Source organism: Aspergillus pseudodeflectus (genome assembly GCF_044049435.1).
Source record: "Aspergillus pseudodeflectus strain CBS 756.74 chromosome Unknown BJX68scaffold_24, whole genome shotgun sequence".
Taxonomy (NCBI): domain Eukaryota; kingdom Fungi; phylum Ascomycota; class Eurotiomycetes; order Eurotiales; family Aspergillaceae; genus Aspergillus; species Aspergillus pseudodeflectus.
This window is the reverse complement of record NW_027263800.1, coordinates 435,521-460,570: the sequence shown is the minus strand read 5'-3', so window position 1 is coordinate 460,570 and position 25,050 is coordinate 435,521. Positions and strand designations below refer to the sequence as shown.

The following is a 25,050-nucleotide window of genomic DNA, read 5'->3' as shown; positions in this document are numbered from 1 at the left end:
TCAGGTAGAATCGTCGAATGGTGTATAGATAACCCACGCACAGAACTATAACACCCCGAACTCCAACCCTATATACTACAATGCCTCCTTTCCCACTCTGTTCCCTTCTGGATGAAAAATAAAATGTTTACTCAAACAACAACTTCAACTCCTCAAGCCTCTCCTTCCTCTTCCCCTCCTCGCCGCCATCCCCACCCATGCCCAAACTCCCCGCGATACCCATCTTCCGCTCCTGAACCTTCAACATTCTGCCCTCAATCGACTCCTTCACGATAAACCGGACAACATTCACATCCCGCGTCTGCCCCATTCGGTGCACGCGGTCGATGGCCTGTGCTTCGATTGCAAACGACCACCAGGGGTCCATCATGAAGACGTTGTTCGCGCTCGTGAGGTTGAGTCCGACGCCGCCGGCGCGGAGCGAGATGAGAAGGACTGTTGGGGTTGGTGCGGTTTCGGTAGGTGGTTTGGAGAGGTGAAGGCTTTTTGAGGATGAAGGAACGAGCGTGCTGGATGTAAGTGGAGTGATCGATTCCGCCTCATCGAGTTCCTCCTGGGTGAATGTCTCGGTTCGGTTGAATTGAGCGAGGACCTCTGCGCGGGCTTTTTGTGGCATTGTGCCGTCGAGGCGGACGTGGTGTATACCCGCTTTTGTGAGCTGGGGCGAAATGAGGTCGAGGAACGAGGTGAATTGGGAGAAAACGACGGATTTTGAGCCGCTAGGAATGCGCGCGAGGTGTGTTAGGAGGGCGTGGATTTTGGCGGAGGTATGTGCTGAGGGTGAGAGGGGATTTATGCGGCGAAGGGAGATGCGTGGGGGTGGCTGGGAGCTACTATAGAGGTCATCGCCTTCGTCGTCTAGGTTTGAGGATTGTGGTGGTTGTGATGAAATAGGAGGGGAGCTGTTGCTGTGGCGAATAACTTCGAAGATATCCTGTGCGCTGAGCGGGGAGCGGCAGGAGAAGCAGCGGGGCTGGACGTTCTTGTCTGTTTGGTGGCGGATGTAGTCTTCAAGACACTTTTTGCAGGCGCTGTGCCAGCAGCTTGTCACGGCGGGGTCGATCATTGGTTCCTCTGAGCAGATGGGACACTCACCACTGGATTCGGTCTGGATCTGACGGAGGGCGTGCGCGGTGAACTTCTTTAGGGGGTCTTGGTTTTCATTAGACTCCCCCGATTGATTCTCTGTAGCCTCGGTGAAGCGATCTATCAGTTCTTGCAGGTCCATGTCGTCCTTGAATAGCTCATTGCTCTGGTCTGCGGCCGCCGCGGCGTCTTCCTCGTCGGCGACGATGGCCTTGTTGCGTGTCAGTATTGGGTGGCAGCATGTTTGGCGGAGGCGCAGAAGTTGTGCGAAGATTGTCGAGTAGGACTTGAGGATTGTGCCGTTCTCGACACCGTTGTTAAACGTCTGTTTCGCCCGGGTGAAGATGTGGTTGTAGATATCGCGTTCCTGATCCGAGAGCTCGACCTCAGCAATCTGGACTATCCGCGGGGGTAAGGGTACGAGTGGCTCTCCCTCGGGCGTCTTCATGGTCTTTGTGCGTCGCAGGACGAGAGGCTCGAGGACAGTCTGCACAACGCTGAGAGCACGGACAAACTCCTTCGATTCGAAGGGCGTGGTGATGAACGTCTTCCAGTAGGAAAAGTTGTTCCATGGCTCAACCTTGAGGAACCTCACCAAGCTAAACAAGTCTTCGAGACGGTTGACAATGGGTGTACCCGTAAGGACCCATCGGTGTGTCGCCTGCAGCTCGTAGCAAGCTCTTGCAGTCTTGGACCTACGGTTCTTAATGATGTGTGCTTCATCGAGAATGACACGGAAAAAGTCCACGGAAAACAAGTTTCGTTGTGTCCAGGCCCCCGACGCCAGTGCTGTTAGATGTTGACGATGCTCCGCAAGAACAGTCCCGTAACTTGTTACAATCACATTAGGCGCTTTCGAGTTGTTAGAAGAGCACAGCTCTCGTAGGTCCACGGCCTTTTCATTTCCGTAATACATTAGCACTCTCATTGATCCGGGAAGGGAGGCTTTCAAAGCCTCGCTCTCCCATTGTGCAAGTAGCGACGTTGGCGCAACAACAAGAGTTGTATACGGCGCTGGCACCACCCCGGAAGGTCTCATAAGATTACCGGGTGATGTATGGTTCGAATCCTGGCTTGGAGGTACATTCCTGTGAGAATGAACCAAGCTAAGCATCTCGATTGTCTTTCCCAGTCCCATCTCATCGGCCAGTATACCGCCAAGGCAGTGTTGTTCCTGCGCAGGGAAGTCAAGGCTAAGCTCTCCAGAATAAGGGTTGACGTAAAAATGTTCTATCCCTTCAACAATTGGTAGGTCTCTGTCGTCGACGTCTTTTAGCGGCCAAGTATATTGCTCCCAGAGAGGGTGCATGGAGACCTCCCGGCCGGATTTCTTGTCCTTCTCTTTTGCAAGCATCCAATGAAGAGCCTGCTTCTGGTACTTGCGGAGATCTAGAGCGAAAGTCGACGGTGGCTGGGCTTCCGGCATGTTGAAGTCGAAGGATTGTGCTTTCTTATATAGGGCATCAAGTTGATCTTCCTCTAACTCTGCAGGTTCCTCTTCTTCGGAGTCATTCCCGGACTTGCTCTTTTTGGCATCTTCGTCAGCCATTTCGGCTGCACGGAGCAGTCCTTCTTTCTTTTGCTTTTTAGTTGCGTCATCCTGCGACAACGGCGAGAGGCCAATCTCATCGAATAGCTTGACCAGAGCAACCTGGCGAAGACGCAGCTGCTTCTCTTCGGCGCTTTCCTGGTCTTCAAAGATTGTGGTGGCCCTGTTGTCATCCGCTGATAGAGACAAGATCCTCGGCTGAAACGCCTCGATGCGAAGGTAGCACCAGAGTTGCAGGTATATCGTATCATTCACCCTGAGTCTATCCGGTGCGAAGACACAGACACCCCGGAGCTCGCAGACCTTTTGATCGAGGAGTGTAGATACCCACTCCGCCGATTCGCGCGGCAGTCTCCCGATTTCCTGGCCGGCAGTATTGGTGAAACGGGTCAGAACATCGCCTTTGTTATTTACTCTTATTTTGCCGCCTCGACCGCGAGTCGATAATGGTTGAGACCGTGCACGCTCGATGTTGACAGTATCACCGTGTTTGACCAAGCCGACGCCGCTTCTCGTCGCCCATGCGCTAACCCCGAATGCACCGATATATCTGCGTGAAGGCTGGGCCAGGGGACGGGGAGGCCCTCCATCAACGGGCCTAGCTATCTCAGGTAACGAAACAGGTTCCGGGACGGTATTTGGTGGCTTTGGCGTGGAAATTGGAGGGGCTCTCTCACGAGCCGTCAACGTTGTCTGGTTTGCCCGCGGTGCCTGGACACCCCCGGAAGTCTTCCACGAGCCATCGAAGTAGATATTTATTGCTCGTTCCAGATTCCCACTGGAGACATTTCGTATCTTGAGCAGCGTTTCCGGGGAGAGCTTTTCGCCTATTATACTGATAAACGTCGCCGTGTCGAATCCATCCATCTCAATCTGTTCTGGCAGTTGAACATTATGGTCGACAACGGGAACGGCAGGGTTTGGTTGTTCGCTTTGTCCTCCATTTCCTACTACCTGGTCGTAGACCAGATGAGAACCATTCACGCCATTATTCCCGTCCACCCGCGAAGAAGACGCGTCGAAACTCGATGTTGGGGCGGTAGGGTCAGTCGTGGCCGGGGTGGCATCGCTCGGGTCCTCGACAAAGAAGCGGCGTTTCTTGAATGGTCGTTCATGAACAGGGTCGTAGTCCATGGTGGACAATGTCCGTGTCGTGGTTGGGGGAGGGAGAGTTGGCGGGCGAGACTGCCCGACATTTGATCGACGGAAATTGAAGATCGGGAGACGCGCCGAATCCAAAGGACGCGAAAATTGATTAATTTCGGGCCGACGTCATTCGTCGAAGAAAAGTCCAGAGGAGCTTCGAATCTTGGGACGAACTTCGCTCAACGATACGTGTTCCTGATATCAAGCTGGTCTTTGGTTAAAAGTCCGCTGGTCTTCTTTATGTCCCATCTATAAAGAGCTCTTTTAATTTTCTTTTCTCCCGCGATTGATCTAAATTCTCTGCTCCGGAAAGCTCTACCTTCCCGACCTCCATCCGAGCTGCCAACAGCATCAAAGCAGCAGAATGTCGTTAATGAAAGAGATAAGCCGGCCATGCCGCTCAAACAGACAGATTCGACACATCTACCTCCTCAAACGCCATGCCTCTTCCTCGCGACCCATAACCGGCTCCTCAGAAGCAGAAGTCGCATCCGCACAGAAATACTGTCTTGACCTTCTAGCGTACGACCAACGCCCTCCTTCACCTCCATCCAAGAAACTCATACTAACCCTCCTTTTGCACTATTAGAAAATATGACCGCCCCTCCTACACACTAAGCACATTCATCCCCGCCCAAGCCCGAAGCAGCTACATCGCCCTGCGCGCCCTAAACAGCACCCTCTCCCTCCTCCCCGACACCACAACCAGCCACACAATCGGCCTGATGCGCCTACAATTCTGGCGCGACGCCATCAACCGCACGGCATCAGGGTCACCGCCCAAGGAACCAATCGCAATCCTCCTCGCACACGCAATGTCCGACCTCGACGCCCGCACGGGCGGTTCCGCTCGCCTGAGCAAGATCTGGCTCACGCGCATGATCTCCGCGCGCGAGGCAACTCTCACAAATGACCCCTACCCCACACTTGAAGCGCTCGAAAGCTACGCAGAGAATACGTACAGCACGCTGCTGTATTTGACGCTTGCGGCGTTGCCGATGGCGAGTGTCACGGCGGACCATGTTGCGTCGCATGTCGGGAAAGCCGCGGGGATTGCGGCTGTGTTGAGGGGGCTACCAATTGTGGCGTTTCCGGGGGCGGGCAGGCAGGCTCCTGTTAGTGATCCGTCGGGGACGCAGGTTGGGGGTGGGGCGAGGCAGGGGGCTGTTATGTTGCCGTTGGATGTTATGGCGACGGCTGGGGTGAAGGAGGAAGAGATTTTCAGGCAGGGCGCAGAGGCGCCAGGGTTACGCGATGCAGTGTTTGCGGTTGCGACGAGGGCGAGTGACCATTTGATTACGGTGCAGCAGATGTTGAGCAATCTGCGGGCTGGCAAGGATGTTGGCCATGAATTTGAGCATGAGGAGGAAGAGGAGCATCAGTATGCTGCGAGGGAGCACCAGTCGCCATTGGAAGAGGTCAACCGGGCCTTTGGAGTCTTTCTGCCTGCTGTCGCGACGCGGTTGTGGTTGGACCGGTTGGAGAGTGTGGATTTCGATATATTCAGGCCGGAGTTGCTGCGGTCTGACTGGAAGCTTCCGTGGAAGGCTTATATGGCGTTTAATCGGAAGTCTCTCTAACTATATACATTGAGCGAGTAGAATGTACAACATAACTGTATACAATGAACACCTGGTCTATGCCCATTTCACAGTCTACCCATAAACAAGCCGTCTGACGAGAAGGCTAGTCCCGCTTCGTCCATTTCCGCCTTCGTTCTCGTCTCGAGCTATGGATGAGATACCTCTGAGCCTTCAGGGCCAGCCAGCGCTGGATCTTATCTCGCCTGCAATGGGTTAGCTTGAATCTAGTAAGACAGGGGGGTTGTCTCACATCAGAATAGCTATTGTCGCCAAAACAAATGGTGGCGCAATCATCCAAAAATACCTATATAGTTCAGCAATGGGTTGTATGTTTCAGGCTGGTTCTGCACTTACGCATCACTATTCTCTTGAACACCGGAGAACCTCTCAAAGTTCATCCCAAAATAACCCTATTGCAGTTAGTTGATAATTATTTTTGTATACGCAACAGAACCAACCGTTAAGAATGTCAGAGGAAGATACAAGCAGGTGACAACTGTCAATTGCTTCATACTCTCGTTTTGATAGGCACCTATAAACCGTCAATAACCCACATCAACAAACCGCAAGATACTCACCAATGGTATTGAAGATCAGGTCAATCATATTGTCTGCTGCCCGTCGCATCTGATCGTAGCCTTCGATGATGGTCAAACAATGATCCAGGGCATCGCCCAAGTACGTATGGCACATTGTGCTTATCGATACACTTGTGCCGCCAATGCTCATGAGATTCGGTGTAGAAACTTCGATCTGTGGTTGTGCGCCGGAGGAGGGTGTTGTAAACCCCGGCGCTTTCAGAGCTCCTAGGCCAGGTGTGCTCATTGGCTCAGAACGATGGTCACGGAGAGCATTAATGATTGTCGCGATAGGTTGCATGACGCCGCGAAGTATGGCGATCTCAGAGGTCAAGATATATAAGCTCTTGGACTGGTCGATTTCCGGGCTTGTCAAGACGTCGAGTTCTAGATCGCCAATTGCGTCTTGATAAGCCGTAGTCACCGGTATCGCCAGGTCAATGATGGCGTCCAGAATAGCCTGGACGAGCATGCTGGCATCGCATGACTGGCGCAGCATTGTCTCTGGCTGGCTAAGACGCCTCGCTATTGGAGCCTCAATGTCCTCTGCACTTGCTTCGAAGAAGGATGTCACGGTGTTGTCAGCGTGAAGAAAGATCGAAACCTGTTCGAGAGTGACAGCCAGTCCCTTGGCCGCTAGGACAGCATGCTGCTCTAAGAAAGTAATCCGATCTTCGTTCGGTCCGCCTCGGTAACGCTGAATACTGCGCGCCGTACCAACAACATCGGCAATCCTATCGAATTTCGGCGTTTTCGAGTGAGATCCGTGCATGCCAGGCCCAGGCCCAGCTCCATCAGTATTCCTATTTTTGCTTTCATCTTTTTGTGTTCTTCGCCGGAAGAGGTCCTTCAAAGCGGCTAAAATGACTCTTCGCTTGGTCTGCCTCCTTACAGACATAGATTTCGAACTCGCGGTCGAATCTGTTCTCTCAGGCCTCCACGAGGCAGCGTCGTCCTCATCCTCTTCGTCTGAGTCGCTATCGTCTTCTCTCAGGTTGATCAGCTTCTGCAGCGTAAGAACGATATATGCATGATCAGAGTACCAATCCACCTTCGTACGGTTGGTTGCGTTAATCAGATCCTCAATAGCAAGTCTGTGCAGACCCTTCTGATTACCCAATACTCGAATGACATCCCAGCTAAGGCCATTGACATTGATCCACCTGCATTGAACCCACGGCTCCCGCTCCCTTGCCAAGAACTGCTCGATAGTGTCATTGTCGAGGGCGTACTGTCGCATCTCATTCTGAGAAAAGTCTATTACTGTGATTTCACATCGTCGATGCAGGTTCGTTGAGATTGAGGCCAACCATTCTGCATTGTAAGCTGGAAGAGGTCTGGTAGGGTCAATACCAGGTTCTGTTCCAGGTTGCCAGTTCGGATCATGGGTGACGGTATCCGGACGGTACGACCGCGCAGTATTTGCGCGACGCGCACGGTGCCTGACCGTCTCTTGTGAGTTTGCTCGCCCTGGGACAGTCACTGTGTCTGGGGAGGTGGGTTCCCAGGCGTTCGGAGAGACCGCCCGGTGGGGTGAACGGGGATGCGCCTCAATATCTGGCACGGCTTGAGACCGTGGAGACGGGGTATCTGCGAAAGTCGCATGGTCATAGGTTTGGATAGACTCCATCTTGTCCTAGCAAGTCTGGCCAGAGGGCTCAACCCTTTGTTCAAGTTTTGCGACGGTGGCTAACGATTATTCGAGTTCTTGGGCTGAAAAACGCCCTTCATCCCAGATGCTGCATGTCGAGAATGACGTTTCAGGAGAGTGGGCTCTGCGCGGAACCCGGCATATAACAATCGGAAACTTAGCGAGGAAGATTATTGAGCGACGCAGCGGGCTGAAGTTCAAAGACGTATTCAAGAAAGACAATATTCTTTCGTGAGAAACCTATATTTGAGACAAAGAAGCGTCATGTTTTGGGTAAGCTCTCTTTGACGGCGGCTGACTCGTTCTTGGCGCTTCTCAAATCCAACACAGCGAAGGGTCCAGCGCCCTTACCAGTTTTGGAAAGTCATACGAAGGGCCCGGGGTGCGGGCAGCTGGAGCACTGACTGACGTATGCGGACTACTACTACCTACACGATTGTGAGCGCACTCTGTTTATTTTCTAGCCATTTCTATACGGAGTAAAAATATTAGTAGTAGAGATCTTTGTATTTCACGTTGGGAATCTTGAATAGAATTGAAGTACTAAGCCACAGGCTATGTAGCCATATTGTACATGTCAGAGAAGGCAAGGCTTGGCTCCTCCGAGATCCAGTGGTCACTTTTCAGGATCGCAGTGGAGTTACTGATATTTGTCAACTCTGTCAACCTGATTCGGCAATTGGTTTGATTCAAGGCTTTCGAGAGTGGGGCGGTGCAGGCGTTGTAGCAGCTCGGATTTGTTTGGCATGATGCATATTGCCTTCGAGGTAAGGCACGCAAGGTTATAGCTTGTGACAGGTAGCTGGTATCGGCGGCTTGATGGTGTAAATGTGTTCTCACCAGCGCCGTATGGGCTCAGCGAGATTTAACCATTCGCGCCGCGTAGTCGTGTTGGACTCTCAAGGCAGGAGACCTCAAGGGGTCGCTGACAATGAGGGCAAGCCGTTCAAAAAACCTCTTTCTGTGTTGATGCAGCAGATTTCTTCTTCGTAATGAGACTTATTTTAAGAGGAACCAGAGATCTCTTCGGCCCGGGCGAATCTTGTCGTGCGAGCGGTTTGCGACATACAGGACAAGTACCTCGGGATTTTCCAGCCTGATCGGTTCGTTCTTCGCCAATCTTGAGAGCTTCGGTGATGCATTGGTGGCAAAACAGATGTCCTAGCCCATATTAGCATATATCCTAAGCCTCAGAGTTCATAGGAAAAGGCATACCACAAACTGTAGTTGTGGCATCGGTGGGAGTGTCCATGCAGACGGGACACTTATAAGCCGTCAACTTGGTGCGTGCACTTCCGCTATCACTGGGCTGCTGTGCAGCAACAGCATCTTCTCTCTGTTTCGCTAAAACTTTCGCGATCGCTGAATTGCCGTCTACCTCGGTCAGATCTATCGATTCGATGGCGTCGTTAGCGTTCTCGTGTTGGGATCCTGAAGACGAGACGGTCTGGTTCGTCAGTCGTCTACGCTTGCGAGGCCCAGAGGGTCCAGCCTGGGCATTCGACGGCCGTCGGCGGCGCGGCGGGGACGACGGTATCGAGATTGTAGATATGCGGCGGGAGGAGGAAGCTTCCTGGTCCATAGTGGCTGACCTACAGTCTGAATCAAGTTTGTGGTTCGCGTAAATTTCGACTGTGAAGCCTGTTGGGGATATCGGGGACAGTCATGGAGAGAACGTGGGCGAAGGCTCATGTCTCACTTCATCAAATGGCCGCCACTTCATTGTTCGAAAGTTAATTCAGGCAGCTTGGCAATGCCGAACGGACCGATTCTGCCGCCTTATCACCTGATGATAAGTCGCTAACGTAGGCGGTAAGCTTATCCGGAGCAATGATTGTCCGGCCCCAGGTGCTGGGACACGATTCCGCGATAGGAAAGAGCCTCCACGCATCACGACTCATCGCAAGTTCCGCTCCTTGTTGCAATCTTTATCGCAGGACGCGGGCAACAAATCTTCACTATATCTACCATGGAACTGATGCGGATAATTCACTCTTCATGATAATATGCTTTGGAGACATTATTGCTCTCCCTGCGCGAAGGGTGTAGCTCGATCTCGTGCTCAGAAACTTCGCGGAGCTCGCCCATTTGTGCAGCACAATGTTTTGCCACTCTTATCGAGACATCACAGCTCACAAGTTGAAGGCAATGAAGCTACACAGAACTCTCTCTCAGGTATGCTGAGCCCGATTGCTATCTCAATTTGATAATGCTGACCTTTTAGTCCCCGCAAGGGCTAGGTTCAACGAGATCGGCGTCCAACAGCTGAGCGACCATGTGTATTCGCAAATATTCTTCAATAAGTCACAGCCGCCCGATCCGAACCTGGTCGCATTATCGAAAGACCATCTTGCGCGGCATGATTTATTAGGGAAAGCACAGGAGCATGCGGATCCCGTCGGCTTTGACTTACCTGCCCTTCAGGGGCAAACTCTCGATGAGCATTTCTTCAAGCTGGGAATGGACTCGTCGGAGCCGTACCTCACATATGCCAAAGAATATGCGGCCGTGCATTCGCCAAATATACCGCGCAAATGGGTCAGGCGGAGCGGCTGGACTAAATACAATGCCGATGGTACCTCGGAGGCCGTGGAGGCACCGAACGAGCCGATGATCACTTTTGACACGGAAGTGATGTACAAAGAACACCCTTTCGCTGTGATGGCATGCGCCGTGAGTCCGACGGCTTGGTACGCATGGATCTCGCCTTGGTTGCTCGGAGAGTCAACGAACGAAATTCAGCTCGTTCCGCTAGGCGATCCAACTCAGTCTCGAATTATTGTTGGGCATAACATCGGTTATGATCGTGCCCGCGTTTTTGAGGAATACGACTTGAAACAAACCGCCAATTTCTTCCTCGACACAATGTCACTCCATGTGGCGGTTAATGGAATGTGCTCACAACAACGACCGACATGGATGCGCCACAAGAAGAACAGAGATTTGAGAGACAAGATTGCGAATGATAACAACTCTGTTGAACTCGCCGCTATAATCGAGAACAAGATGCTGCGGGAGGAAGAAGAGGAACTCTGGGTTGGGAGAAGTTCGGTCAACTCACTCCGAGATGTGGCCAAATTTCACTGCGACGTCACCATTGATAAATCCCAGAGAGATTACTTCGGCGAGCTCGATAGATCGCAGATATTGGCAAAACTTGATGAATTGCTTGATTACTGCGCTGCTGATGTCGCAATCACTCATCGGGTTTACAAGAAGGTCTTCCCGAACTTTCTGGAGGTCTGCCCCCATCCAGTCAGTTTCGGTGCCCTCAGGCATCTCTCGTCCGTGATCCTGCCTGTCAACCATACATGGAAGGAATATCTTGACAGCGCCGAATCAACGTATCACAAAAGACTGGATGATGTTCAGCGAAGACTCGTCGAACTATGTGATGAAGCGTTGACTTTCAAGGATGACCCAGAGAAATATACAAATGACCCCTGGTTACGCCAGCTGGACTGGACCGGCCAAGAGGTCAAGATGGTCAAGGGCAAGAAGAAAGGCGACCCTCCCCGACCAGCTGCCAGGCAGAAAAAGCCAGGGATGCCCCAGTGGTATAAAGACTTGTTCACATCGAACACCGCTGACATCAATTTAACGGTCCGGACGCGAATTTCGCCCATACTTCTGAAGCTATCGTGGGACGGCCATCCCTTAATTTGGTCGGATAAGCACGGCTGGACCTTCAAAGTGCCCCGTGACAAGGCCCACCAATACGAAAATCAGCCCGTTGTGGCCTGCGATATGTCTGAGGAGAAGAACCTTGAGCTGCAAAATGACACAAAACACATATATTATAAGCTGCCTCACAAGGATGGGCCTCTAGCCCGCTGTGTAAGCCCGTTGGCTAAAGGTTATCTACAATATTTCGAACGCGGCACATTGTCTTCTCAGTACGCCCTAGCCAAGGAGGCTTTGGAGATGAATGCCTCTTGCTCTTATTGGATCAGTGCCCGAGATAGGATCATGGGCCAGGTTGTAGTCTACAAGGATGACCTTGCGAGAGCCAAAAAGGATGAAAAACAAGATCTCGGGTTTATTCTTCCTCAGATCATTCCAATGGGCACTATCACTCGACGGGCAGTGGAGAACACATGGCTTACGGCGAGTAACGCGAAAGGCAATCGTGTCGGCTCTGAACTCAAAGCGATGATCAAAGCTCCACCTGGCTACGCCTTCGTCGGTGCCGACGTCGATTCTCAGGAGCTGTGGATTGCAAGTTTAATCGGCGATGCCCAGTTCCAACTTCATGGTGGAAACGCGATTGGATTCATGACTCTGGAAGGTTCCAAAGCCGCCGGAACCGATATGCATTCGCGCACTGCGCAGATTTTGGGAATCTCGCGTAATGATGCTAAAGTGTTCAATTACGGCCGTATTTACGGTGCAGGGGTCAAGTTTGCGGCAACACTTCTACGCCAATTCAACCCGTCCATGACAGAGAAACAAACTCAGGAAGTGGCAACTAACCTCTACAAGGCTACAAAAGGTGCAAAGACGACCCGTCGCCAACTCTCCGATACTCCGTTCTGGCGGGGAGGTACTGAATCCTTCGTCTTCAACAAGCTAGAAGAGTTTGCGGATCAAGAACGGCCACGTACTCCTGTCCTTGGTGCTGGAATTACCGAAGCCCTAATGCGACGCTTTATCAACAAGGGCAGCTTCATGACATCCCGCATTAACTGGGCAATTCAGTCTTCTGGCGTTGATTATCTTCATCTTCTCATTATCGCCATGGACTATCTTATTCGCCGATTCAATCTCCAAGCTCGATTGGCAATCACCGTACACGACGAGATCAGATATCTTGTCAAAGAGGAGGACAAATACCGCGCTGTCCTGGCATTGCAAGTCGCCAATGTGTGGACCCGTGCTATGTTCTCGCAGCAAGTCGGCATCAACGATCTTCCCCAATCATGTGCATACTTCTCACAAGTGGATATTGATCACGTCTTGCGAAAAGAAGTGGATATGGACTGCGTGACTCCTTCTCATCCTCAGAAGATTCCCCACGGCGAGAGTTTGGATATCGTTCAGCTGCTGAACAAGGGGGATGAGGCCCGCCTTGACCCTTCGATCATTCCAATTTCCCCTCCTTCCCCCGAAAAATACACCTATACACCCCGAGCAACCGTCATGTCCGCTCTCGAAACCTCCAATAATCCCGCCCTCATCAAAGCACAAATCACGAAAGACGACAAGGAACTCCGGGAAATCATCAAAGACCTCACAAAATCGAACATACCCGCCAAACCAACAACTACACGATCCACTACCCGCACCAAAACAACGCCACCTGCAGCCGAGCCTCAGAAAGCTATACTGATGGACATCGGTTCTGGTCTATATGGCGGCGGTTTTCGAGACTTTTCCCAGGGGAGCAGGCCTCCCCCGGTCAATCTGCCCCGCCACTCCTGGAAACCACGGGCAACTGCAAGGGCATACTAATTCTTTCCACCTTCCCCCCTTCCACTTCAACTTTACCCTTACTTTCCTATGTATATGTTTTGTGATCTGTTCAGATCTACCTATTATACTTGTATAACCCTTTATACTTTGCGGATGTATTATATGATTCATGAAGCATGCGGAGGCGTCTGTGGCGGGTGGTGGTCTAGGAGTCATTAGAGGGAATTACAGTGGTTATCTTGATTTGGTGAGGCTTCATCCTTAGTCTTGATGTAGATCAGAAAATCAACAAATCTCTTACGAAACCTCGGTTCTTCTCTATATAACTCTATCTACATCCTCAAACATTCTTCTAGTCTAAACCCCTCTCTTCCTTCCCGGATCCAGTGTATTCCGTCGACTCAACCCTTCCCCCCTCAGCATTGCATCCCCTTTCTTGCCCAGCACCATCTCAAGCGCCTGCGTCAACCCAGCGGCATCATACCTCATCCCCACCGGTACCTCGGTCCCATCGGGCAACGAGGAGACAATCTTCCTTCCGTATAGACGCAAACTCTCGATTCCCATCTCGGCTAGTCGGTCTTTGTCTACGCTTGGTGTCCCCGGGCCATCGAGGTGAAGGACGTGTGTCACATATGAGGTATATGGGAGTGACAGAGCAAGTCCGTTTACCTCTAACTGAAGGGGTGGAAAGGCGTTTTGACTGGGGTTCGTAGTAGTAGAAGGCGAAGTTGCCGAACCATTGGCAGGATCAATGAAATGGCGACCCCGACTCTCCTCTCCAGCACGAGTAACCGCCTCAATGAAATCTACCGCCGTGAAGGGATCACTTGGGGGTCCCGTCTCGCGATCTAGACTGCCGTTTAGGATCAGGATCTTATGGCGCGCGGGACTGGACACGATTGCCTGCCCGACGCCATGGAGGACGATACTCGGTATCAGCGATGTATACAGGGATCCGATGCTGTATATGATTGCCTGAGCGTCGCGAATGGATTCAAGGACGCGCGGGTTCGCGCGAGGCCGGATCTCTTGGCCGTAGGGGTTTATGTACCAGATTCGAGTAATCCGGGCGGGGAGGTCCTCGTTGTCTGATTTGGAAAAGGAGATGTTTTTATTTCGCAGATGTGGGAGGAAGCCTGGTGGTTGGTCGTCTTCGTAAAGGGCTGTGGAGAGGACATCTGAGGGCTCGGTGTAATCGATTGCAGCAGAGGTGTCTATTTGTTCAAGTGTGGTTTCGAGGGCATTTGTTGGGGATGTAGGCCGTGGCGGGAGACTAGGGTGCGAGATGCTGTTCTGGCCAACGATGACGGTGCCATTGGCGAGGGAGGCGGAGATGTGGTGGGAGAAGTTGGAGTTTATTGCTGGGATGACGCGGACGAGGTCCGAGGGGACGTCGCAGATGTTGGAGAGGAGGTAGATGGCGCTTTCGAAGGAGCCGCTAAAGAGGCGTGCGCCCGTCAGGAAGAGGTTCCCGACGCTTGCGGAGGAGAAGTCGAATGTTGATGCTGGGGGTCGAGCACGCTTGAGGATTTCGAGGTTGAGGAGGTTGAAGAAGGAGCGGATGAGTTCCTTCTTGGCGGGAGTAATTGATTTCCAGACGGTGGATGTGCCATCTACTATGGATAGCCATTCAGCATGGGCGGATGCGTCTGCAGGCAGTCTGTGGTTGAACAGAGACTTGATAGCTGCTCGCTCGGAGTTTGGTGGTGATGGTGGAATCAGGCGAACCAGTCGACCTGAATGGAGGTTAGTTGTCTGGACAGAGATAGGAGCCAACATGGTACGTACTCCTTACATCGCCGATACCAGGGCCACCGAAAATTCGTATCAGCTCTGATGATGAGCCGCCATTGTCACTGATGGGGATGATATAGCTCAAGAAGCAGTCTTTGCTCTCGCGGAGTGCGCTAAAGACGTCCACGAGGTTATTTGCAGCACTTCCTCCGGAAAAGACCACGAGCCCCCGATTAGGGGTGGAGGGCGTGGTTGACATCGTCAAGGACGATGATTCTAAGTCGAGATCAATTGATAGAAATTGTATGCCTTAGATCTGGAATGTTCTAGTACCTGTTCAACGGTTTAGCGAGTGTTTCACTAAAGGAAGAAAAAGATATATCTTACTGAGCGCAGGGATAAGAGATCAAAAAGACCACACAGTCCAAACGATTTGGTAGACCAAATCCGGTGGCGATACTTAAATGTATTTTAACACCTGATGGCGATAGTCTCAATGAAGTCAGGTCATAAATAAAGATAGATAAATAGAAGTGGACAAGTTGGGGGATTGGCTCAGTTGGGTAAAAGTGGGAGTGAGACAAACTTGGAGTGGGAGGCAAAAAGTGCGGCTGGTCACGCCTCAGTCAAGATAACCATCAAATTGCAAAACAGGATAATTTTAGCTAACTATAGATAAGAGGTAATTCTAGGTCTATGCAGTAATATATACGAGAGTCAGGTCGCTATATAAACAGACGTAATATATTCACACCCCAGCTCTTCCCCACCATTTCTACACAACACCCGAAGTAGTATCAAAATCGAATAGTACTATCAAGCGTATGCGGCCCAGCCTAAAGTTACTATCGATTAGTTTCGTCATCAGGATGTAAAACTGGGTACAGACGGCTTACCGCAATACAAAACAGCAAGGTTCTTCTCATCCGTCGCTTGCTGAATCAACTCGTTCACAGTGGCCGTTACACTCAGCGTCTTACTTAACTTCTTCGCAACCACAGTCAAAGCCCGATCAGCTTCACTGGGCTCGTTCGTAGATCTGTTCTCCACAGTAGATCCAGGCAGCACAGGCGGCCCATCGCCCGCATCCTGCTCTTGCATTTTCTTCATTCGCAGCGGTGACACCGTCCAGCTGTACAAAGGATCATACCGGAGCACATCGAGAATCGTCATGATGCTATACGATTCCTGCCGAAGGGCTTCAAGAGTGAATTCGCAGCACCGTCGGAAGACGCCCTCGGTTTTAGTGACACCCATGCCATCGACTAGATCGCGCGTCAGGCGGAAAGGGACGACTTCGGGAACGGGCAGGACACGACCCTGCTCAAAAGCTACACCCAAGTCAATGTGGACTACTTCGCCAGTCCGTTCGTCGAGGAGGATATTGTGACCGTGGCGATCTCCAAGTCCCAGGACGTGTCCTAGCATCGAGATTGCGGCGGTGCTTTGCGTGTACGATAGCCTCCTTCTGAACCAGTCGTCTGGGTTGTTGAACTTTTCCATGAAAAAGTATCGCAAGACTGGACGGAAATGCTCCGTCACCTGGCGGTATACCCTCACTCGTTGCTCGAAAGATCGTGTTTGGACATCAGCGATGTATTTGCGGCAGGCGTTTGGTTTCATGTCCTTCGGGTAGTATCGTTGATGCGCGGGCATCAAGTATTCATTAAGCGGTATCGTATGGGGGACAAACTCGATGATTCCGGCATTCGAAGTCAAGGGAAGCACTTTGTAGGCTCTGATACCGAGGTTTCGCTGCCTGGTAGCCCGATGGTCCTTGAGAAGGCTGCTAACTTGTTCAAAGACTTGTTCCATGATAGCATCTTGCCGCAGGTCGTCATTCCCTCCTTTGAACTATGACAAGGTTAACTTAGGACTAGATCAGAGGGGTGTTCATCTTACAAGTTGCTTATACCGTTCACCGTTACTGGCCACAGCCGTGACAATTTTGGGTGCGCTCACACCAGACGCGATGGTAAACTCAGGATAATACTTGGTTAGCTTTGGAACATCGCTATAGTCGCAGTCGACACGGATCTCAATCTTCATAGTCGGTGGCGGAAGCCTTTGGTTCGCGGCATCTTGCTCGAGCCGTGCACCAGTGGGCAACTTCTTCAGCGCAACCTTCGCCCCGTGCTTCATCTTGTCGTCTAGCCTCTCGACGGCGAATCGCACATAGTTGATGTTTGTATTGTGGACTGCCACCCACAATTGCCCAATATGCTTGTCGCTTCTGAGCGTCTCCGCCAACTTCGTAGCAGCTCGATTACGCGAGAGGGCAGACTGGTCTTTTCCTCCTCTTGACTTGCTGCTTGCAAAGATTTGGTACATTCCGTGGAATGGGTGTTCACAGCATATCCGGTAGATCAATGCAGAGAGCATACCCTGGAAGTTATCTGCGACATCCAGCAGACGAGACGTTAGCTGGTTCATCAGAGGAGCAAACTTTCGGCTTGGGACATCCGAAAGATATTTCGAGACTGCCTTGTTGGCGATTTCACTATGTGATTGAGCAAGCCATAGCGCACAGAAACGAAGAACATCGTTGTTGTATTTTTCGCTTTCCTTCAAGCAAATGAGGTAGTTCTCGAGACATTGCTGAAGGAAGGCTTCACGGCTGCGCTTGAGACGCTGGTACTCACGGTCATCGAGGTCGAACCATTGCTTCGTCTTAGATCGGTGGAACTTGAGGTTGTCTCTTTCTTTACCTTCTGCGGACTTGAGCATCTCGTCCAGAGCTAGCACCTCTTTCTCCTTGCGGTTACGGAGTTGTTCAACTCGTGAAAAGTCCTCCAGTCCATCCGGATTCTGCAATTGCTGGTCGCAGAACATTGCGAAACCGTGATAGACCCGCCCTGCTTCTTCTGCTTCCGAGCGGCCCTTTAGCTCTTTGACTGCTGGTGTCAGGTAATTTTGGATAATCGCTTCCGGCTTCTCCAAGCGTGCCTCCGCTATGTGATGGCCCTAGGCTGTGTTAGTTTCCCTTGATCTCATAGGTATTTAGGCTCCACCAACCAAGGTTACAAGCAGCTCTGCTCGACTGATGGGGATCGCTTGTTTAGGTAGGTCATTGCGGTCTCGTAGTTGCTGAAGGATCTGGATGGAAGGTGCCATTTCACCCTGATCCCATAACACATTAGCTAGATCGAACTTGGCTACGCCTTCAACATTAAGCCCTAGAGAGACGCATTGGTCTGAGAGTTTTGACAGGTAGACAGCAGACTTCAATGATGCCTGCGCAATTCCATGGTTTCTAGCAATATCTAGAGACTGCCGGATAACTTTCACCTCGAGAAGTTGTGCGTCATAGTCGCTTAGGTTGAACGAGGACTTGAGATAGTCCTTCTGCTTGATTGATGAGAAAAGCGTCTCATGGGCGTTCAATATCTCGCTAACTTCATGGACACTTTATTTTGGTAAGAAATTAAGAAATAGTAACTAGTCGAGAAGGGTGACTCACTCTGTTGTTTGTAGCCAGGAGGTCCTAGCTGCAATATTCTGCCACTGCTGGGAGACCTCTTCGATTGAGTTTGCTTGTAAGACGTCCTCAATCTCTGTCAAGATGCCGAGATTCCTCATCGCACTTCTCAAAGACATCGCTGAGCGGCGGTCGCTGTTCAAGGAGGCCAAGCTACTCGTCAAGGTCTCGTTGATACACGCAGAGACGTCTACTAACGAGGCAGACGTATGGAGACTCTGGAAGACCCTAAACATCGTCGCTGACGGTGATTTATTCAATGGCGAGATAGGTATGTCCCATTGGCGCAAATTCGTAGCAGCCTGCAGCATGCTGCCAAATGGAACCGAATTCTCACTTGAGCTTTTGAGCGCGCCAAGCATAGAGTTGGCGATTCCCTGGAGATTGGTCGAGTTCAATGCCTTCAAGACACCATAGGTGTTGCCGGAACCCGTCATCTGGACCTGGCTATCATACTGCGCGCTCTGGAATAAGAGGTTCTTGAAACCAGAGCTCTCGTGCTCAAGCGTCTCCATAACAGACTCAAGTGAGGAAGTCTGCTGGATCCCATAAAAGAAATCTGGGTCGTCTATGTTCTTGAAGATGTTATGTAGCAGGCCTGGTGGGGCTTCATATTTGACGACAGAAGACCGGCGGGAGTTCGATATTGTGCGAGCTGCATGAATTTCGAGGAAAAGCAGGGCCGTCTTCGGCATTCGGCATATACTAGCTGCTGAAGACGCTTCCGCGTAATCAATATCCAGCCAGTCATCTCGGTCCACTATGGTAGGCTCATTTGGCCTTGGCTGGTTGCGAAGGTAGAGAATACAGTTGATAACTAGGCGCGCGTGGGGAATAGTGTCGTTCTCCACATCCTGCAAGGCTTTGTTAAAGATTTTAGAGATGGTCTCACGTACGTCGATGTCGCCTCGGAGATCTGCCAGTAGAGAATCATGCAGCATATAGGGTAACAGCTGAGTAGCCAGATCCGGGATGAGATATAAGATACTACCCAATGGCCCAACAACTGGGTCTTCTGCTGCAGCGTTTGAAAGAAAGAACCCGACGTTCCGCGCCCAGTATGATGGTGACAGTTCCAGATCGTACCCTTGCACGGCATCCCGCTTCTTAACCTCCGAAGCGGTCAGCGATATTCCAGGGCACTGGTATGGGGTCCAAGTGAGAGCTTTCATGAGCGGAGGAGGGACCTCCTCTACGGAGCTCTGAAAGTCTGGAAAGCTGTCCAGATTACTGACAATCAACTGCAGAGTGCGTTCCAGCGAGCCAGTCTGGCTACTACTCTGCAGCATATCGCAGAGTATACGGAGGATATTTGCCTTGGATTGACAGTAAATGTCAATACCCGACTGAGACGAATAGGTGTGAAAAAGAACGAGATCCTGTTCCCTCAATAGGGTGTCGTCTATTTTACCAGTAGTAGCAAATGCCCGTCCAATGACTCTAGCAGCCCAGGATCGGTACTCCGGGCCAGGATTGAATTCCTGAAGGGTCTGGCACACGGTGATAGCGTTTGAGACAGCGTCCCCATCTTGCTTGATGGTTTTAAGCTGATATTTGGTCTCTCCCTCGGGCGTAGCGCAAAGCAGGGAAATCACTCGGTCAGAAATCGGTTTGCGAAGAAGGCTGTCCTTAGAATTGCGGTCCTTGAGAACTTCAAGCAGCAGGGCGCTTTCACTGACACCGACTGTATCAGTTTCCTGTTCACCCACGGCTGGTAGAGGTTCTATTAGCCGCTGGAAAGATTCGACCGCTTCATCGTTCAGAACGGGTGACTCATAGGTGTCGAGATAATCTTCAAACCATTGGGTGAATCTCTGCAGGCTTTCTACGACAGTTTGTAACTGGCTATCCTGTCGCAAGTGTACTGGAGGGGCCGCGAGAAACCTTCTCAAAGAGAGCAGCGTTGAGACGGCAAGGCCGGCCATTAAACCCGGATGCTCGACCAGATACGTCTTTCCGGTTTCTAGTAAGTACCAAAATATGGCCAGTGCATCTTCGGAGCAGAAGATATCCACCAAAAACGGTTGAAGGGCAGTAATCATCATCTCATATGGATAGTCACTCAGCATGACAGGTCCAGCCACACATACCAGAATCTTGAGTTTTCGTATCACCGAACAGGCATGTAGAGAGCCGAGGGCGGGATGGATTGACTCGAGAAGGGTTCTGCAAACATAGGATGCTAAGGCAGGGGTCCATATAGCTTCAAGCTCGTATCCACTTCGCTTGCACAGAAACTCGAGCTCATCGAGAAGATATCGCGCTCTGAATGACGGCTGTTGGTTTGCCGGCAAGACAACCTTGGAAAGACCCTTGTCAGTTATGCGTTTGTAAGTATCCAAAGCCTTCTTGAAGCTTTCTCTCCTAGTGAAGGCCTTTTCCACTTGTTCGTAGAAGTCAAGCGCTGAGAAGAAGGTGGCCACGATTTGAGGAAACTGCGCCTCGATTAGATCAATGAGCTTGTCTGTCCCGAGGATTTTCTTTAGTCGATATTCCACACCTTTCGGCTGGCTTCCTTGCCCAGGAGGGGTACTTATATCGCGAGCTATTGTGTAGGCCTCCGCTTTGTAGAAGGATGCTGTCAGGAGCTCAACGAAAGGTCGGTTCATGAAGGTTGCGAGTTCGGTAGCATCCTTCTCGCTAGCACGCATCATGATTTGGCCAACAATCTCATCCTGCGCGTCGCTGAGCATGTCCATGAGACTACCATACCCGAATATACTAAAGGGCATAGACATCACCGACTCGGCTTCAGTCCAGGTGTATAGAATCTGAGAGGAAAAAAGCTGAAAGATCTCCTTTGCATCCTGGAGGCCGAGAGATTCCGAAACAGATTGTAGGCATTTTTCGGCATACCATAAAGAATGGCGCACCTGAGCAGAAGTCTCAAAGATATAATAGATACTTCTTCGGAGCAATGTGTGCCATCTAGAAGCAAGCTGAGCCAACAGAAATAGACGAACAGCAATCCCTTCTTTCCACTCAGGGTCTGCAGGAAGGTTTTCGAGAACATCCTCGAATATGGCATCATGATCCTTGAGGAGGAATTGTTCAAATAACTGCGGTATCAAGCTACCTGCGTTGAACTTCACTAATACGTCACCGTCTTTAATGATCTTGAATAGCGTTGTCCTGGGAGACGGGCTAGACTGTCCGCTCGAATAGGAAGGGTTTACGCTCAAGATAGTTCCTAAAAGTTCGGCAAAAGCGACTAGTACTGATGGAGATGCTCTTCCTTTTCGTAAGAATACACCGGTGAACCAGGCGTAAATGTCAGAGGCCGAGTCGCTGAAGGTATCGCTATCCCCGTTGACCCATGACTTGCTAAAGCTGCTCATCATGTTGATACAAATGAGGTGTGAAGCCTCACAGCGCTCTAACTCGTATGTTTGGAGACATTTTTCGCCTAGATCTTCAAGTATACCGAGTAAAGAATCTTGGTCCATTCCAGCACAATATTGGTACACGTGAGGAAGAAGATTGCGCGCTGCCAGTATATCAACTTCGTCAAGGCTGACCAAGTAATCGTAGAGTTTGGTATCGTCCTGTTCTTGAGGGGCATACAGCTGAACATGTGCTTTTCGAAAAATCGACAGAAGAACGGTCATATACCGCTGGAAGCTGGGAAGATCTTGAAATAAGGGTGAACCACTTCTATTTGCATATGCGATGGTAGACAACTCTTCGTCTTGGTCACTGGGCGCAAGTAGCGGATCGTCAAGGTCCATAATCTCCATATTGGCGGCAGAAAGTGTTTCTCTTTGGAGCTGTCTGCGACTCTCGAGGACCTGGCTCAATGGGACAACAAGACCATATATCGCCTCATGAATCGCGGATGGTGCAGCAGAGAGGCATGATTCAGGTGATAAAAAAGGGGGCAACAGTGTCACGCAGGCGAGCATGAACATTGGCTCGCGTGAGACCAGAAATGAGCAAATACTCTCCCACAAACTATGGCTATTCAAGTGCAAGGTCTGCAGTCGAGTTTCCGGTTGCTCTGGTAAGCAGGATATATAGATGGCCGTGGTTATACAAAAAGAAGTCAAAATCTGCACAATATCTGGTGTAACATGGCGTGACTTATCCTCAGTCAAGGATTGCCAGGAATGGAGAAAATGCTCCGATTTCGCTTGCAACAAGTCGAGGATTCCTAGGTCATTCGGATCAAGGCGTGCTGATTCATCAATAGAAACCGAATTTTGCGATTCCCAAATGTCATAGAAGTCCGGCAGATTCTGAAGGTCAAAAAGATAGGCCAATACTTTCTTGTTGCTATGATAAAAATGCCACACTCTCGCAATGAGACCAGTTGGCCCTGTGAAAGAAGTCCGAGGCAGGTGAAAAGGCCTATTAGTACAAGCCAACATCACGTTCAACAACTCCAGAGGACGAGCGAACGTAGCAACTTGTGACGTTTGTATTCGATCAGTCGCTGTCCCTATCAACTGTCAGCATTATGATCCAGAGCATTGTTGAGGGGAAGGACAAACCAATGATCCATGCCTCTCTTAACCAAGCACAGATTTGACTAGATGCTTTAGAGACAGAGCCTGGGTTTATTTGGGCCGTCACTCTAATTACTCTCGCCCAAAGCTCTAGCGAAGAATCGGACAGTGCTGAAGGGCCGTTCAGGTTGACGAATGTGAGCATCGAATTGATTGTCTCCGAGACTTCAGAGTAGTCCAACAGGCCGAACTCGAGGATACTGTTCTGCAAATTGCAAGCTGCTCTTGACGTGAATTGAGAGGTAGACGCACGAGACGTGAGGTCCCACACTTGCTGCCAGTATTTTGTGAGAGACGGTGCATTCGCCCTAGGACTAGCAGCGATGCTACGGAGCTTGATTAATACCCGGTCCATGTTGGTTTCTCGATGAGGTCTCACCTTGCAAGTGCGATCATTGTCCAGGACGCTATTGTCGGGTTATCGTCGAGTATATGTGGAATGAGTCGCTCCAATAAGGACATCTTGGGCTCGACTTGCGCATAATGTTGGAAAAGAAATGGAATTAACTGCAGGGCGCAGACTCTGCGAATACCAAATGACCCCGTTGAATCACGAAACACATCATCTATCTTCGATGCGAGCCGTTGTTTTTTATTGGGGGTCTCACCTTCAGCAGGCGAAGGCGATAATCGCGCAGCAAGATCCTCTGACAACTCCAGTAGTCGGGCCATTGCCCATATTAATGTCCAATTATGCTCAGATCGGGTACTCTCCAGCCGTGGCCACAGATGGAACCGTCCGGACTCTGGTGAGGTTTTAGAGGAAAAGATTAAGTCGTCCACCTGGAGGATCTCTTTCTCGGCGCGTCTAGTGTACTCAGACTGTAGGGTGTTGGCAAGCCCCTCCACGGCAAGCATCAAGGATGCTGAGGGAGTCTTGCGGATTGCGTCAGTGAGAATAGACACGACAAATATGCTTGTGGCAAGTAATTCATCCTTCAGCCCCACGAGCTTAGTAGCCCAGTGCTGTCGGATCACTGGGACTAGTTCCATTAACGTCTCTCGAACGAGCTCTGAGCTGTCAAAGATTACTCTCATCACCACTGTGTTGATACTAGCAAAAGCTGCTTGGTGACCGCTTCCACCGACTGGGGAGGATGCGACATATCTGGTCAATCCACGAAGCATAGTTTCGGCATAATCTTGAATAGGTGCATTTGGAGCTCCAGAAAGCATTTTTATGCATTGCAAGGCTTCCTCAAATGCACCAGTAGGTCCCTTGGGTTTTTCTCTGAATGCGAGAGAGGGTGTCATCCTAGACGGTGTCGAGCGACCCCCACTAGCTCCGAGGTAATCATCCAGGGTGGGCGAATGTCGGCTCCATGTGCTTTGTTGGCTTTCTTCATCATCTGAGACACCGATGATGCTCAAGCAGAAGTTCAAGGCCTTTTCCCATTCTTCGATGCCCAGATGCTCAACATGCGGGGGGTAATGTAAGATGGTGCTCAAGCACTTGGTGTAATCAACGCCCAAAAGCTCGAAGAGAGGGGATTCCCTATTGACCAAAGTATCGGTTATATGGTCAAGAACGGCGCGTACTGATTTCGTCCTCAAGTTACACAGTAGAGCATCAACAGCCGTGCGAATGACGGAGGCACACGCGGATAAACGAGCAGAGGCCGCTCCTTTGGAACTCGCCCGGTTATAGAGCGATTTCTCAGCAGAAACGAGGCGGAACAAAGACTCAAAGATATGGTGGCAACCCTTGTCGCTCATCGATTGTCTAGAAGAAGTTATGTTAATTGTACAGGGGCCGACTTCACTGGGAGGAAATGATCAGAGTCCCATACAGTTTAGAGCTCCGTTTATTCTGCTGAAGAACATGTTTCAAATCTAATGAGCGTCAGAGCAGATCGCACGACAATTCATGTGGTCAACGAACCAGCCAAGCCATCTGCGCGCTCCTTAATTTTGTCAGACGATATGAGCGCAAGTGCTCTGTCGAGCGTGATTTCTCCCCTCATGGTGGCGTGTTGACTTTCTATGGATGTACTTCTGGGCAGCGAAGATTGTTGCAGCAGCTTAACAGCTCAGCCCGGAGGATTCCTGTTCGCCATCGTCCGCACAACCGCGTTTTGTTTGGGATTTGCGATGATAAGACTTAATCTGCACTTCGCAGGCAAGCTAAAAACAACTTTGCCCTGAAATACCAGACTGAACGACTGTTTTGGAGCTGGTCTTGCGGTTGTTGGTGGGTACGGTGTAGCAATAGGAAAGCTCTCGCCGCCTTTTTAGACCGCCGGGATTTTGTCGCGTTCTCCAACCTTTTTTTGGCTCCAGACAAACAATTGATTCTTTGCACCACATCCCTCTGCGGCGCTTCTT

General features: G+C 50.8%; 7 protein-coding genes across 7 annotated transcripts; 2 read left to right on the top strand and 5 right to left on the bottom strand.

Annotated features, from left to right (window-relative positions):
- Positions 1-4: 4 nt before the first annotated feature.
- Positions 5-3,834, bottom strand: BJX68DRAFT_99181 (SNF2 family N-terminal domain-containing protein). Its single transcript, XM_071050152.1, has one exon. The coding sequence runs from the start codon at positions 3,767-3,769 to the stop codon at positions 128-130; it is 3,642 nt and encodes a 1,213-aa protein (XP_070898630.1). The 5' UTR covers positions 3,770-3,834; the 3' UTR covers positions 5-127.
- Positions 3,835-3,875: 41 nt separating this feature from the next.
- Positions 3,876-5,567, top strand: BJX68DRAFT_99176 (uncharacterized protein). The gene is made up of 2 exons (XM_071050151.1): positions 3,876-4,303; positions 4,371-5,567. The coding sequence occupies exons 1-2, from the start codon at positions 4,146-4,148 to the stop codon at positions 5,359-5,361; spliced, it is 1,149 nt and encodes a 382-aa protein (XP_070898629.1). The 5' UTR covers positions 3,876-4,145; the 3' UTR covers positions 5,362-5,567.
- BJX68DRAFT_238242 (putative CorA family metal ion transporter) lies at positions 5,336-7,873 on the bottom strand. The gene is made up of 5 exons (XM_071040318.1): positions 5,943-7,873; positions 5,823-5,896; positions 5,719-5,774; positions 5,615-5,668; positions 5,336-5,567 (listed from the first exon to the last, which is right to left on the bottom strand). Exons 1-5 carry the CDS (start codon positions 7,570-7,572, stop codon positions 5,468-5,470), a joined length of 1,914 nt encoding a protein of 637 aa, XP_070898628.1. The 5' UTR covers positions 7,573-7,873; the 3' UTR covers positions 5,336-5,467.
- A 195-nt stretch (positions 7,874-8,068) lies between these two features.
- Positions 8,069-9,331, bottom strand: BJX68DRAFT_238241 (uncharacterized protein). Its single transcript, XM_071040317.1, has 2 exons — positions 8,809-9,331; positions 8,069-8,754 (listed from the first exon to the last, which is right to left on the bottom strand). The coding sequence occupies exons 1-2, from the start codon at positions 9,173-9,175 to the stop codon at positions 8,540-8,542; spliced, it is 582 nt and encodes a 193-aa protein (XP_070898627.1). The 5' UTR covers positions 9,176-9,331; the 3' UTR covers positions 8,069-8,539.
- A 158-nt stretch (positions 9,332-9,489) lies between these two features.
- BJX68DRAFT_238239 (DNA-directed DNA polymerase gamma MIP1) lies at positions 9,490-13,293 on the top strand. Its single transcript, XM_071040316.1, has 2 exons — positions 9,490-9,768; positions 9,818-13,293. The coding sequence occupies exons 1-2, from the start codon at positions 9,600-9,602 to the stop codon at positions 13,042-13,044; spliced, it is 3,396 nt and encodes a 1,131-aa protein (XP_070898626.1). The 5' UTR covers positions 9,490-9,599; the 3' UTR covers positions 13,045-13,293.
- Positions 13,294-13,311: 18 nt separating this feature from the next.
- Positions 13,312-15,101, bottom strand: BJX68DRAFT_99152 (gluconeogenesis factor YvcK family protein). Its single transcript, XM_071050150.1, has 2 exons — positions 14,797-15,101; positions 13,312-14,744 (listed from the first exon to the last, which is right to left on the bottom strand). Exons 1-2 carry the CDS (start codon positions 14,999-15,001, stop codon positions 13,363-13,365), a joined length of 1,587 nt encoding a protein of 528 aa, XP_070898625.1. The 5' UTR covers positions 15,002-15,101; the 3' UTR covers positions 13,312-13,362.
- A 295-nt stretch (positions 15,102-15,396) lies between these two features.
- atmA (DNA-binding protein kinase TEL1) lies at positions 15,397-24,932 on the bottom strand. Its single transcript, XM_071048039.1, has 20 exons — positions 24,608-24,932; positions 24,516-24,558; positions 23,105-24,448; positions 22,711-23,051; positions 20,063-22,658; positions 19,816-20,032; positions 19,720-19,785; positions 19,456-19,680; positions 19,113-19,422; positions 19,039-19,082; positions 18,927-19,005; positions 18,841-18,875; positions 18,743-18,795; positions 18,631-18,712; positions 18,378-18,597; positions 18,327-18,341; positions 18,203-18,296; positions 17,758-18,148; positions 16,645-17,706; positions 15,397-16,596 (listed from the first exon to the last, which is right to left on the bottom strand). The coding sequence occupies exons 1-20, from the start codon at positions 24,687-24,689 to the stop codon at positions 15,607-15,609; spliced, it is 8,289 nt and encodes a 2,762-aa protein (XP_070898624.1). The 5' UTR covers positions 24,690-24,932; the 3' UTR covers positions 15,397-15,606.
- Between the last annotated feature and the right edge of the window lie 118 nt (positions 24,933-25,050).

Bases quoted from the DNA above. Each gene is read 5' to 3' on its own strand.
- BJX68DRAFT_238239 (XM_071040316.1), top strand. From the start codon at position 9,600: ATGCTTTGGAGACATTATTGCTCTCCCTGCGCGAAGGGTGTAGCTCGA. The intron at 9,769-9,817 runs GTATGCTGAGCC...CTGACCTTTTAG, and splicing joins TACACAGAACTCTCTCTCAG to TCCCCGCAAGGGCTAGGTTC.
- atmA (XM_071048039.1), bottom strand. From the start codon at position 24,689: ATGAGGGGAGAAATCACGCTCGACAGAGCACTTGCGCTCATATCGTCT. The intron at 19,423-19,455 runs GTCAGTAATCTG...CCAGACTTTCAG, and splicing joins AACGCACTCTGCAGTTGATT to AGCTCCGTAGAGGAGGTCCC. The intron at 18,713-18,742 runs GTCTGTTATGGA...TGAGCACGAGAG, and splicing joins CAGCAGACTTCCTCACTTGA to CTCTGGTTTCAAGAACCTCT.
- BJX68DRAFT_238242 (XM_071040318.1), bottom strand. From the start codon at position 7,572: ATGGAGTCTATCCAAACCTATGACCATGCGACTTTCGCAGATACCCCG. The intron at 5,669-5,718 runs GTAAGTGCAGAA...TGAACTATATAG, and splicing joins GTTCAAGAGAATAGTGATGC to GTATTTTTGGATGATTGCGC. The intron at 5,568-5,614 runs GTGAGACAACCC...AACCCATTGCAG, and splicing joins GCGACAATAGCTATTCTGAT to GCGAGATAAGATCCAGCGCT.
- BJX68DRAFT_238241 (XM_071040317.1), bottom strand. From the start codon at position 9,175: ATGGACCAGGAAGCTTCCTCCTCCCGCCGCATATCTACAATCTCGATA. The intron at 8,755-8,808 runs GTATGCCTTTTC...AATATGGGCTAG, and splicing joins TGCCACAACTACAGTTTGTG to GACATCTGTTTTGCCACCAA.
- BJX68DRAFT_99176 (XM_071050151.1), top strand. From the start codon at position 4,146: ATGTCGTTAATGAAAGAGATAAGCCGGCCATGCCGCTCAAACAGACAG. The intron at 4,304-4,370 runs GTACGACCAACG...TTGCACTATTAG, and splicing joins TACTGTCTTGACCTTCTAGC to AAAATATGACCGCCCCTCCT.
- BJX68DRAFT_99152 (XM_071050150.1), bottom strand. From the start codon at position 15,001: ATGTCAACCACGCCCTCCACCCCTAATCGGGGGCTCGTGGTCTTTTCC. The intron at 14,745-14,796 runs GTACGTACCATG...ACCTCCATTCAG, and splicing joins TGGTATCGGCGATGTAAGGA to GTCGACTGGTTCGCCTGATT.
- BJX68DRAFT_99181 (XM_071050152.1), bottom strand. From the start codon at position 3,769: ATGGACTACGACCCTGTTCATGAACGACCATTCAAGAAACGCCGCTTC.